Raw genomic sequence first — 14,284 nt, 5'->3', positions numbered from 1 at the left:
ACACTCTTGAAATAAAATATATTTTATTTTATGATTTTTAAATAAACATGTTTGAAATGTCAATAAATACGATTTAATTTGTTTATCATACCGATTTATTTGTTTTATTGCTGTTTTATTTTTAGTATTTATAAAGGCCACGGCGATATATTAATAACATAATACAGAAATTATAGAGATTTAAAAAAGATTAAATGAAAGTCCGTATAATCAATGAAAACAATTAAACCTGGGAAAGTACTATGGATTTTTTATATACTTTACTTGTGTACATAATAACGCAAACATCCACCAAATTAAAATCTTCCCCTCTTTTTTTAGTTTAATATAGTACTGTTTATAGTCCAGGATCCATGGTCCATTTTTGCACTTGATTACTATCAAGCTAATGTTTCCTGTACGAAAACTCTCGATTGTGGTAGCAACAGAGGTAGCACGGATAAAATATGTCGATTTGATGATTCTCAAAAAAATATTATAACTGGGTTTTTTGATAAATCTCAAAATAATTATCTAAATTATTTAAGTCATTAAAATTATTACTATCCAGCATATTTTTTTACTTAGTTAATATTTATATCATTTAATAGTCACATTGTCCTAATTGCCAGACACGATATCGCGGTGCTCCAATTGAATGCATATTAGAAATTCATGAAATTAAAAATCTGTTTATTTTCTGTATATTGCCAGTACAACCGTTATGCATGCACAGAGCATTGCTTACTGCGTATTGGGTGTCCCATGTTAGTGTCAACCATAAACGTGCAAAATTTTTTTCAGCTCACTACGTATTTTATTTTATCTCTTGAGTAATAATTTCCAGTAATATTTTTTGTGCCTCTAAATCCTTTTGGAGTGTTTTTTGTGTTATGTAAATATATGAAGATGACAGCGGTTTTAGTAGTGAAGATTATGAAGATTTGTCAGCTGAATCTGATGAAGATTTTTTTTATATATAAATACACAAATTTTTGTACCTAGTTTAGTTAACATAAAGTTATTTAAATTTTAAAAAATATGTTTTCAATGTATGTTTTCAATGTATCTTATGTAACAAACAGGAAAATGTAAAATTGTCATTTTTTGTCGGTCTAGTGATACATACCTGTTTTCTTGTAAGACATTGTTTCATTTAGGCACAGAACACACTAACCTATCATGTAAATTTTTTTTCCTACAGTTAGTAATGAGAAAAAGGGTCTTAGGACCGGGATAACGTACCATGAAATCTGTAGGACAATGTGACTATAAAATCATATAGATATTAACTAAGTAAAAAAAATACTATCAGCTTGTTAGTAATCATTTTTGATGACTTCATCATCTATACATATTGGAAGGAGGGGACTCTTTGATCAAACCATACATTTTGTAGAACAAATATTTTTTTCAAATAATTTAAATGATTATTTTGAGATTAAGCTAAAATAAGATTTTAAATTAACATGGTTATTTTTATTACTAATAGTATTTAAAACGCCGCCTCGTGACCAAGACATTCGTAAATAATGTCGAAATATCGAACCACCAAATAAAAATAAAAACCATGGTAAATATCCCGTTTTAAATACTGTAAGCTAAAATAATTCCAGTTTGTAATAAATTTTTGAGAATCATCAAATCGACATATTTTATCCCTTCTGCCCCGTTAGCTACCACAGTCGAGAGTTTTCGGACAGGAAATTGTTAGGCGTCTCATCATAATGAAGCTACTCACGAATTATTTCTGTGTGTGAAAATCAGGTCAAATTTGAATATTTCAAATTAAATGTTTCAAAATAAAAGTTGTTGTAATAGGCAGAGAACGTTAACAGATGATTTTCAAAATACCTCTTTTCTTGAAAATTGCTAAACTGTTATTTAAAAGTATGTGATTATTTAGTATCAAAAAGGACAATTAGAATTATAGGCGTATTCTATATATAGCTAAAGTATGGAGAGGTTTTAAACCAAGCAAAATATTCGACAGGCATGAACTGTCTAAAAATCTCATAAACATTAATAATTAAGGATATACTTCTAGGATATATATCATTAAAGCATATCTTAAGTATAAATAATCTTATTCTTTACTAAATATCATATAGAGATTTCATTTATTATTTATTCACATAAATTCAGGAGATATCTATTGATTTAATTACTTCCATAACATTAATAAATATTTTAGTTTTATATGTAAGTCAGAATTGGCAAGTAACTCAGTAGATCATTTGATCTTCTTTATTCTTGCTAATTCTTCTCAGACGAATAGATTTACATTTAATTTAATGATCTCTTTACCGACATCACTCAGCATACGCGAGAGGCGGGAGCAGCTCCTGGTCCACGAGATTGGACCAGATCTCTCCCTGCAAGCAACAGTGTCGACGGTGCTATGCAGGGAATCGTCCAAATATAAATTTATATTCTTAATAGATAAATATATATAAACAAGGAAATAGGTTTGCTTGTTATTATTTGTGTATAACTATTTATAAATACAACTAATAATTATGACAGAGAAGAGAATTGCAACCATTAAATTTATTATCGCTTAATTTAAGTTTAAACACTTTAATATAAATGTTAATTACAACATAATTAACAGTCTTTATTTTAGTAGATATTTAAATGAATTTAAATAAGCTAAGTCGCGAATAGATGCAGTTTTGTTATACTTTTATTTTTATATAAATACTTAGGTACATCATTCCTCATTCATCGAAAGGGATTTAGGATACAAAAAAACAAAATAAATAAATAATAATGCGAATGTTAGTTCTTTCCATACTATAAAAACACATTTCAATAAAATTTGACTAACACAAATGAAGCATCTAATTTTTCAATAATAGGTAAGGTAGGTAATAATTCAATAATTTTTTAATGAATATTCAAATTTAGCGAGTTCAAAACTAGGCAAGTATCACAGGGTTGCCACGAATCTTTCTCCATTATCTTTTCATTGATTATATTCTATCAGATCTGATACACCAATCCGCAAATAACTATCGTGAATAAATCTTAATTTTAACTGAGCAGATATTAGTCCGGGAGTAGCGCTTTCGCTACTGTAATTTTTCTCACTGAGAGATTCAGTTTGATTGAACAAAAGATAAAGTGTGAAGGTAAATATTGAGAGAAAACCAATATGAGTCGGTGGATAAATTGCTGCGGCATGTTAACCAAATCGTATTATAGCAGCGTGGTAGAAAAAGCTGCTAACATTCTCCTGAAAAGGATGAGGTTTATCTTACAGTGTATGCCTTGTACAGCAGTGGGATATTAACAGGCTGTTAGTTTACTTTTTTTAAGAGCCACGAATAGTTCTATGAGTTTCTAAAACCATTGATGTTTTTTTTACAATCTCTCATTGCTAAAGTCTTTTATTTAATTCATATTATTTTTGAATAAGTGGCAGTTGATATAACATTTGCAGACTTCGCCTGCTTAGCTTCTCTTTATTAGGATTTTTGTATCCATTAACAAAAGTCAATATTATTTCGGGCATATCAAAAATACCCTTTTCAAAAAAAAAAAAACATACAAATCGAATTAAAATATGATAATTTTCAAAACGCAAAACTCGAATAACATTTTTATATTGTACGGAATTCAGCACAAATCAATTATCACGTAGACTTGAATAAATCCAGTTTTATACCAGAAGATGTATAAAAGGCAAACTTGATATAAAGCAACTCACAGTGGGATGCTGGCTGTTCAATCATGGGTTTTTTAATATATTTTGCAATTATTGGAATTCAATTTACAAGTACATTAGTATCAGGTGAGAGGTTTTGTTAAAAATAGTTGTTTTGCTGCATTTGTTGGTAAATATGATATGACGATGAATTTTTTGTTCCAACTTATGAGTCGAATTGTATTATAGTTCATATTACAAAATAATTAGTGAAATTATCAGTTTAAGTAATTTTACATTATTCCAATTATTAAATAAATGTTTAAATATGAAATCAATATTTTATAATAGACTATTATTTAAGATCGTTTTATTTTTACAGGATCAATACCATTAAAATGTTTTCTTCAAAACCATAGTTTTCCGAACGTTTTTGGTAGAAATACTAATGTTACATCTCCTAATTTTCGCTTTAATACTCTAAAAGAGGAAGCAATTACTTTGGACAAGGATGGTTGGTTATTTGATACAACAAATTTAGAGTACCAAGGACTAGACGACGCAATTTTAGAAGACTTTGGGTAAGTAAAAAACTGTTTTTGTTGATATTTTAAATTGGATAAATTACCTGAAAGTGGTTAATGTATTAATAGAGTCCTGATTTTGAAGTCTAATTTATTTGTCATTTGCAGAATTTTTTCTAACGAATTATGTTTAATACAGTTATTATATTGACACAGAGCACAAGCATAATTTTGTTACAAACAATTAGTTGTGTGATTATGTTACAGATTTAACTTTAACTCAAACGTTTCGCAAATATCTTTTCGCACGGATATGGTGGTCACGCATCCTTACAAGACGGGTGGTTCATTATTTGCTATACCAATTAGTGGTGAAGGTTCCTGTAATATAAACGTAAGTAAGTTCTAGAAACAGAATAAGCTATTTAATAGAATTAGCGTTGTTAAAATCATATAAAATACTTCTACTCGGTATAAATAATACGCAAGAGGAAGTTACTAATTCAATTTTGTTTAATTTAGATATTAATGTCCAAAATATTTGTTATTAATTTCTCATGTTCTCTGTTGACAATCACAAAACAATTTGTTTTAGTTGGTAGGGCTTTCTACATACCCGTCTGGGTAGTACCACCCACTCATGTATAATTTATTCTAGCAAGGATCAGTACTTAGTATTTTTGTGTTCTGGTTTGAGGGGTGAGAGAACCAGTGTAGGTAACTGGCACAACAGACATCACGCTTTAATTTCTAAGACTGGTGGCTCATTGGTTTTTACGACGCCAATGTTTTTAAGCTGTGGTGACCACTTACCGTCAGGTGGCCCATTTGATTAAGGAGATTTTTGCACAGCAGTGGGGCAATGTTAGGCTCTTATTGCTTTACTTAGCTGTACATACTATCAATTTTAAGAATATTATTGTATTGTTTTACGTACGTTTTTTCCAATTTACAAAGTGCCTTGTTTACATTACAGAGAATGTACAATTTGGTTTGATAATGCCGTTTGATATCAAAGAAGAAAATGGTAAAAAGTTTATTGAATTGAAGAGATTTGATTACTGGTATGATGTAAGGGATAATGTTGAGTTCAATTTTTCGAATCTTTATAATGGAAATAAGGAATTAAGTAAGTAAATGTTTTTGTATTATCATTTAACAGGCTTTTTCCCTATTCATACTAAATGTTATTTTATTCTGGGTGGGATTTTATAATACCTTTTCCTACTTTAGGTAAGTAAACAAGGTACGACTATAATACATACCAATAACCATTAGTACTAGTATACTAGTACTAGTACTCGTCAAGTATTCTAGCGAAGAAATATCAATACTTTGCTGGTGTAGAAAGAATGTGAACCAGATATATTAAAACTACATTTGCTTGCTTGCTTAAGAGGAATTTAATTTTTAAATTTTTAAATTTTTTATCAACAGCAACATAATATTATATCTATTTTTAGATGTTACCTTTATAAACTTTATGTAGTTAAAGGGTTTTGTGCAAACTTGTCTGGTAGGCACAATCGAGTATACAGATGAATATTTCTTACAATGCCCATGTAGTCGACAATAGTGACCACTAACCATCAGGCCCCATTGCCAAATTGTCTGCCTACTTTAAAATAAAAAAATGAATGTATATATATATAGTAAAAATATTTCTATGTTCTCTTTTCAGGTGATTCGATGCATTTCCTTATTAATCAGAATTGGAAATTTATGACGACACAATTTGGCAAGATTTTTATGGACCCGGTCGCTGACAGGTTTTATAACACGTTCAAAGACTACATGCTCTCGATGCCTCTGAGGGATTTCAATAGTTGTTAGGTTAAAATATTTTTGAAATTATTAATACTAAATTATGTGTACGTGAACATAAAAATTAGAATTGTATAAAATTCAAATTATGGCAAATTCCAAATGGATATTATAAATATATACATTTTTATTTTGAGTAAGTAAATTTTTAACATGTTTGAAGAATCGATATACGAGTATATAATTGAAAAATTAATTCCAGTTTTATTTCCTGCTTAATTTTTTAAGACTTGAAGTTGACGCCAAATTAATTAATCGGGTATATCAAAAATACTTAGACTAGACTATACTAGTCTTAAATTATAATGCATCTAAAATATTATAATACCATATGCTTAGAACATTTTATTACTTATTTTAAGCGATTAAAAATCTTAATAATATTACTTTCAATTTCAATATAAAAATAAATTAACCAACTTTAAAATAAATAAAGATGCCCTATTTTTATTTAAATTGGTATAGGAACAAGGAAGTAATATCATATTGTTTCAAAAACAAAGTATTTTAAATTTACGAGTTTAGCTTAGAATGAGATATTTTTCAAATATAAGATATACATAATAACATTTTTTTAAACTTTATCTTCTTCTTAGATATTCTTTACTTATAATAGAATCGTCACTGATCGAAATCTGTACATGGAAGATATTTGAGAATAAACGTTACTGGGGATATTTATTAATGCAATAAATCACATAAATATAATTTTTAGAATTTCCTTCTCATTCCAGTTCCAACTACAGTTGTGGAAAAATATTACAAAATCCGGGTTTATTACGAAGTAGACATAGTAATCAAAATTTTTAATAAAGTTATATACTCATGTTATAGGTTATATACTAATGTTTTTCAGTTGATATGTAATTTTGGGTATATATTATACGGTAAGTACATGCAGTATTCTACATCAATCATGATTTAGGCAAATACGTACTGTAATGTTCACATTTAAGGTCGATTTACAATTTGCATTAAATAGATATTATATTTAAATATCAGCTCGCTGTACATACCGTCTTCGCCGCACGCCAATTTTTATATATTTTATTTTCCCGCGCTTTCCGCGATGTGTATCACTCGTGATGACAGATACTATATAAATACACAGATAATATAAATATTCATATAAAATATAATTCTAATACTAATAATGTTATTACAGATCTGTGTACACTACACGTACCTAAATGTTAAATACAAATTATTTTGTAATGCACAAAAATTATTATCTTATTATTAATGACGTTTGCCGATTTAAATACAAACTATTGTTTAATAAAATTGTCTATTGTTTTTTTGGCTTTGACCCACTTTATTGAAATAAAGTTAATTATTGATTGTTAACTGGTATTACAATGTATATCCTTCGGTCAACTAGTATTTTGAATTATTAACAACTTTAAATTCGTACTTGTTTACAACTTGATGTGAAGTTATCGAAAACTTGTTTATTTCGCAGCATATTTAGTGTAAAAAGAAAGTAATTCTCATCGAAATAGACAAGTTAAAGTAAAAACGAATAAAACATAATTATACTATAATATTGCAAATGTCATATACAAATTGTCTTTTGACAATATTGGTATCCTATTGGTTCTGTGCAAGTCCGTTTGGGTAGAACGACCCACCCATCATATACGTATTGTGCTATCAAGTAGCAATATCTACGTGCAAAGTAATATCGTGTTCCGGTTTGAATAGTAAGTGTGCTAATGCAACTAGAAGCACAAGACAAAATATCTTAGTGTCCAATCGCACTGACGATATATGTGATAGGTTTTTTTCTTACAGAGCGAATGTTTATCACTAATCTATATGTCATAGACAAAAAAGAAAGATAAAAAAGTATAAGTTAAAAAAAGCCGACTTCAAAATTTATATTATACATAAATTTCGGAATATGCACTATACTATTTCCATTTCTTTATTTTCTCGATGACAGTTCTAATTTGTTAGTTGTAGTGTTGTGACCAAATAAGTAATGATATCGATCGCATATATTTATTATATTTTTAACAAAGACAAATACAACAAAAACATTCAAATATTTTTTTTTAAGAGAAATGGGGATGGAGATGGGGAGAGCTAATCGAGTGACAGTGACTCATCAGATTTTGATTAAAATAAATAAATAAAGATTACCTGTCGAGTATTTTATTGTCGAGTACCTACCTATACCTACTTATTTTACAACAACTTCGAAAATTTTAAAGAAGTTGGCTTTGTCAATCAAGAATTAATACGTGTAACATCTTGTAATTTAATGAAATATAATATTAGTTAATAAATTTGTACAAAAGTATCCGGCAGTAGTTTAGTTTATTACATTTAAAAAAAAAAATATCGGGTCTGTTATATTGTTATTTATGAATAATTATTTTGGAATTAGAACTGTTTTGTATTCCAATTAAACAGGCTAAAGAGATCGGACCTCTTACAGTTATGGAACAGAAAAAAATGTGAACACATATATGTGTTCCGATTTTTTTATGTACACGTAGCTATCCTATAAATATTTGACAACAAAGTAATATTATTTTATTTCTAAAAAGACAAAAGACATCAAATGTTTCATAGCTTGGGACTGATTGTATTGGAAAATTAAATTGTCTTTTTAAGTATTTTCCTTTACTTATTAATTATGTTTTTCACCGTTTAAACCTTCCCTGAATTTCAAGAAATATTTAAATATTTCTTATATTTTTAAAGATAAAATTAACCAAATCGGTCTTGCTATTTCTGAGTTTTAACTAGACAAACGAACATCGATTTACTTTTATATATTTAGATAGATAGTCAATGTTGCATGCGTTGCATTTCACATTCTGACAGTTCACGCTCGTATTCTCTAGCAAATTTCGAGTTTATTCTTATAGAATAGCTCCACGATTAATCGTTTCTTAGTTGATTATTATTCATGTACGCTGATTATAATATTGTGATATATTGATTTTATAGGTAGTCTGACTCTAACTCAAGAATAAGAAATTACGCTATCCTAAGCGAGACCATAAAAAGCTTACGCAATAAAAGTACCGTAAAGTAGGAAAGGCAACGAAAAAAATATAAAAAATGGAGGGGCTTCTCTAGCATCGAAGCGGTCTTTATTATTTCTTAAACCATTTGATGTTATTCTAACAATTGCCGTTTATATATTTTCGTTACTTCTAAAATATATTTGCATCTGTCACTTCCTTTTTTTATAATTATAATTAATACTATATGGACCTCAATACTTTATATAAATCATTAACTTCGCTGAATGACCTAAATATCGTTATTATCGTTTTAAATTTCTTCAGAATGCATAAAGCGGTCGAAGAACTATTCACTTTTTTTTGAGATGTTGAACTTTTAAGCAAAAATGTATATCATATTCAGATATCTTTTTACTTCTAAATGAACCCTAAAATTTAAGAAAATAAATTCTTAAATGTTAATAAAGGTAACTGTTACCTACAAAAGAAATTAGACACATGCAAATTTTCTATCGATGTTTTCCTTCATCGCCGAGAATACATATTACAAATTAAGCACACGAAAATACATTGCCTGGGCTTGAACCTGTAATTATCGGTTAAGATACACGCGTTCCAACCACTGGGTCATTTATACTAAGTCATTATTGTAATATACAAAAAAAGATGAATATATTTAAAAAAGTACATATTTTTAAAGCAATCAACACTCATATAAAACTTTTTTTAACAGTCTCAATTTGAAATCCAATGTTTCACGACTGATTTTTCACTTCGACCTTTCGGGAAAAGGTCAATATAAGGTGGAAGGAACTTTATTTTCAATGCCAATAAATGGAGAAGGAACTATATTTCTGAATTTAAGTAAGTATACTCATCTTATTTCTCTGCCTCGATGTTCTAGTGGCTAGTTTATACGAGTATAGCCACATCCCATTGCCCTTTGTTCAAATTCCATGTCAGGTCATAAAAAAATTGTTATCTCATATAAAAAGATGATATTCGATTTTATAAGCTCGTAGCGAATGTACTACTACATTAAACTTGAGAATATATTTTAACGCACTTATCTTAGAAGCTCCCAATTCGATTAAAAGTTAGTTTTTTTTAAGAATTTTTTTACCGGTTCAATTGCGTGTATTAACTTTCTTTGAAGACCTATTCTATACGTGAAATAATTTTTTCAATTATTTATTTTTTTTGTATTTTAGTGAACATCAAATTCGATATGACTACGCTATTTAATATGATATTAGATGACAATGGAAACTGAGTGATTAATTTCAAGGGATTTTGTTACTGGCACGATATATCAGACGAAGCCGAATTCAGCCTTTCTAACCTCTACGATGGAGATAAGGAGAAAAGTAAGTAAAGTTAACCACCGTGGAGTATCGATCAGTCTATTTGGGTTAGGTTCAATTTAGTCATAAGGTTTTCAACCATCATACATCAATTAGTTTATTGATGGTCGTCGATAAAAAAATAGCCATTGCAATAACATACACTAGAGATATAACATCTAACTAGTTAGTATTTCTTAACGTGCTCGTATCAATGAGCGACGGTGACAAGTCAGCATCAAGAAACAGAATATATTGTCCGTCTTCCTAAAACACATGAAAAATTGACACGTTCATATCTTCAAGTAAATGTTTAGCAGAAAATTGAAAATGTAAGAAAAATAAATTAAGTAAGTCTGTATATGTTTACTGCTAGCCTAAGGACTCGTCTTCCTTTGAGGTTTTTGAGCTATTTCACCATGCTGCGGGTTGGAGGAAGCACATTTGACAAATTTTCATTACACACGTGCAGGTTTCCTCATTATGTTTTTTTTCACCGTTTCACGGCTGAGCACGAGATGTATTATAAAAACTAATTGAGCTCGTGGAATTCAGTGGTGCTTGGGTTGAGCCCGCAGTCATCCTTTAAGACGCACGCGTTCTTTCAAGTATTGGGCCATATCCACTCAAAATGTAATTGGTTCTTCAAATATAATTAGGCGCTCGTAATATCAGGTAACCTACCAACTCGATTGGTCGCAGAGAAAACATGAATTATAATAAAATGTGAATTTTTGTCATGACTAATATTTATGAGCGAATTAGAAGTTATGTATATATAAATAGTCAAACATATTAACGAGCACTAAAGTAAATTAGAAGTGGAAGAAAGGTTGGACGTTTTGCCCGAATTTTTATCTTTATATTACGGTTGAATTTCGATTAGAACTTGCCTGCGTCATAATAAAAATAGAATTAATAAAGGCACTTAAATTAATGCCTTTTACATCAAGGGTAGCCTTGATAAAGGGTCGTTATTATTAAGGTAAGGTGCCTAATACAATACTAAAGGGCATTCGTTGATAGCGACCTTTTTCATTGATAATAAATCGCACCTGCGACTTATTTCACAATAGAGTAGGAAAAATTTACGCAATCCATTTAAGAATGGAATGCTTGTAATATACTGGAAGATGTCTTTAATATATTACTGAGTAATGACTTTAGGAACAGCGTATGTCACATATTTAGAAAAATAATGTGCTGTTTTATTTAAACACGTTCATCGTATTTACAAAAAAAATTAACATAAAAAATGGTGTTATATTTAAAAGAGAACTCGCAAATGTTTAAAAGTATATTTATCTATATATAAATAAAAATTGGGGTATACTTTATTTGACATGATTTTAAAAAGTAATTTGAAAACGAAACATATAATATTTATAATTTACATATTTTATGCAAAATTTATTGATATTAAATTATTTAATTCCAAGATAATAAAATACCCACAGACTTTCGTTTGATCGAAAATATTTAACGTCATTTAAATAATCAGGATTTTTTTAGACGCAATTCGGCCATTATATTTTCTTGTGTAAATAATATATGACACATTAACTTTAGGAACAAATAATCCTTATTACTTTTATTTTAATTAGTAAGATATAAGTATAGACAGTGCAGTATCGAAGCGTCAATAGCGCAATGGTTAACGGGTCACCTTGCGAAGTAAAAAGTTGCAGGTTTGATCCTGATCAAGAGGTCAGGAGAAGCCTTCTTTTTCATTGACGTCCCCACTGCACGAGCATTAAGTTTGATTGGAGGGGTAAATAGGAATATTAGTATTTTCTTAAAACGGGGCATTGCTTTTTAAAATACGATGGTTTGGTGTTCATGAATTAATTGTATTAATGAATTGAAATTTGTGTTGTTCTAGTTTCTATCTTATAAGGTTATATAAAAAGATCTAAGTTCGATCCTGGGTCGAGATTCGTTTGGATTGTCTTTAAGGATATTCTCAATAGAGTAGCAGCTCAATGATTCATGTTGTATTTATACTATTATGTTTCGTACATAGACATTGCCATAATTAATGGTTTATTGTGGGAATGGTTATCCTTTATTAAACAGAAAATAATACAAAACATTCTTAATAATCTAATTATTCCTAAAAAAATCTTATATAAATTCAATAATGCTTATGAATTGAACTTAAAATCGAAGTATACGAAGTTCTCCTATACTCGTCTCAAAGTTTCAACCATGTTTTAAATATACGGATTATATGGTCTATTTCCTGGTATCCACTGAAATATTTTTAATATAACGAAAACTTCTTTTTTTCTTAGGGAGATCACGTTGAAATTAAAAAGTATCTAGATTTACTTTGACAAACTGCTTACATAAAATATTAGCTCAGGCCGACATTTAACTTTCTTTTTTCCTGCATAAACTTAAGAGTATTCCATTAACATCCAATTAAAGGGAAAAGATAAAGATTTAAAATAAATGCTTTAGAAGAATTTACATTTATATATTGGACACCTTGTAATTAAGATACGGGGTTAATTTTTTAATTGTTTCTTTTGTTATATCCGATCAAACTAAGGAACAGGTAACATATGTTTTTAGATAAGCTATTGACGGCTGTTATAAAAAAAAGGCTGTAAGGAAATATTTGGATGAAAATTAAGACATGTGAAAAAATAAATGTCTTGGTGGTAGGACTTAGTGCAAGCCAGTCTGGGTAGGTACCACCTACTCATCCAATGTTCTTCCGCCAAAGTATTATTGTGTTCTGGTATGAAGGTCGATTGAGCCCGTGTTACTATAGGCACAAGGGATATAACAGCTTAGTTTTCAATGCTGGTGTCGTATTGGCGATGTAAACGATATTAACCATTCTTTACATCGAATTTCACCTTCGGACAACTCGTCAAAATTCGAAGTTATTAAGGTATTTCTCCCGTATCACCTTGATGTCCAAAAATCCACAACAGCGCGATTTTTAAAACATTTTCTGCCTCGCACAACCACTCTGTGGAACCAGCTTTCGCCGGCGGTTTTTTCGAACTGAAACTACTTGGGAACCTTCAAGAAAAGAGCGTACTTCTTCCTTAAAGGCAACGATCCTGCAAGCCCCCGAGTGTTGCAGATGTCCATGGGCGGTGGTAATCACTTTCCATCAGGTGAGCCTCATGCTCGTTTGCCACCTATGACATAAAAAATAATATACCGCTGAAGTCTATGGGCGGTGATGAACATTTTCAATAGATGACCCATTTGCCCGTCCGTTATATATCTTAAACATAATGTTTTTATCATATTTTTTATATTGATTTTGATCGAATCGACCTCGGAACAAATACTAGTAAATAAATAAATAAAAAGCCTGAAAATAAGACCACATCACAATAGAATGTAACAATTCCGGTGTATGTATAACTTTATTGACAACATCCTTTTGAAATAGATTCTATAAATCAATCGAAATAAAACTTTCAATGCATCATAACAGTTCGGAAACCCGAACGCTGAGATATGCAGAGCTGTCAGTCGATATAATATATTATTTTTGAGGAAAAATAAGTTGCTTTGTTTTCACTGAACATTATAAATTTATTTTAAAGATTTTCCATTCGAGTGTAAGATTGTTAAATTATTCTTCGATATAAATAAATACTTTGATTTTGATTATTTATAACTATTCATTTTCGAATATTAGTAGAATTTGGTCAATTTTGTGAGAAATTTACTAAATACATTGTACAATTGTACATTTACTGTCACAAGTTTAATTAAAAAAATATGTAAATGACAGTTTCAATGTTTATATTCCTATATAAAGAATTTTTACATCTCATATATTGAGACAATAAAAATAAAAAAAAATGTCAGAAAGTTAAAAATCATCAAGAATAAACCGAATTTGATAAAGACATGCTATTCAAACTAATTTATGCACAGAGAAAATTCTTCGTAGTCAAATATTAATTTATAAGCTTTTAGTTTTCAAAATTAGAATCAAGCGAAGGGACT

General features: G+C 29.3%; 1 protein-coding gene across 1 annotated transcript; it reads left to right on the top strand.

Annotated features, from left to right (window-relative positions):
• Positions 1-3,641: 3,641 nt before the first annotated feature.
• LOC113402593 (circadian clock-controlled protein daywake-like) lies at positions 3,642-6,035 on the top strand. The gene is made up of 5 exons (XM_026642886.2): positions 3,642-3,775; positions 4,011-4,209; positions 4,420-4,550; positions 5,129-5,281; positions 5,834-6,035. The coding sequence occupies exons 1-5, from the start codon at positions 3,715-3,717 to the stop codon at positions 5,983-5,985; spliced, it is 696 nt and encodes a 231-aa protein (XP_026498671.1). The 5' UTR covers positions 3,642-3,714; the 3' UTR covers positions 5,986-6,035.
• Positions 6,036-14,284: the final 8,249 nt, after the last annotated feature.

The sequence above is a fragment of the Vanessa tameamea genome, chromosome 11 (genome assembly GCF_037043105.1).
Source record: "Vanessa tameamea isolate UH-Manoa-2023 chromosome 11, ilVanTame1 primary haplotype, whole genome shotgun sequence".
In the NCBI taxonomy this organism is placed as follows: domain Eukaryota; kingdom Metazoa; phylum Arthropoda; class Insecta; order Lepidoptera; family Nymphalidae; genus Vanessa; species Vanessa tameamea.
The sequence above is the reverse complement of the archived record's forward strand: the minus strand, read 5'-3'. Positions and strand labels throughout refer to the sequence as shown.

Excerpts from the sequence above, each read along its gene's own strand:
- LOC113402593 (XM_026642886.2), top strand. The coding sequence starts at position 3,715 with ATGGGTTTTTTAATATATTTTGCAATTATTGGAATTCAATTTACAAGT. Across the intron at positions 3,776-4,010 it reads TACAAGTACATTAGTATCAG|GATCAATACCATTAAAATGT; the intron begins GTGAGAGGTTTT and ends TTATTTTTACAG. Across the intron at positions 5,282-5,833 it reads TAATGGAAATAAGGAATTAA|GTGATTCGATGCATTTCCTT; the intron begins GTAAGTAAATGT and ends TTCTCTTTTCAG.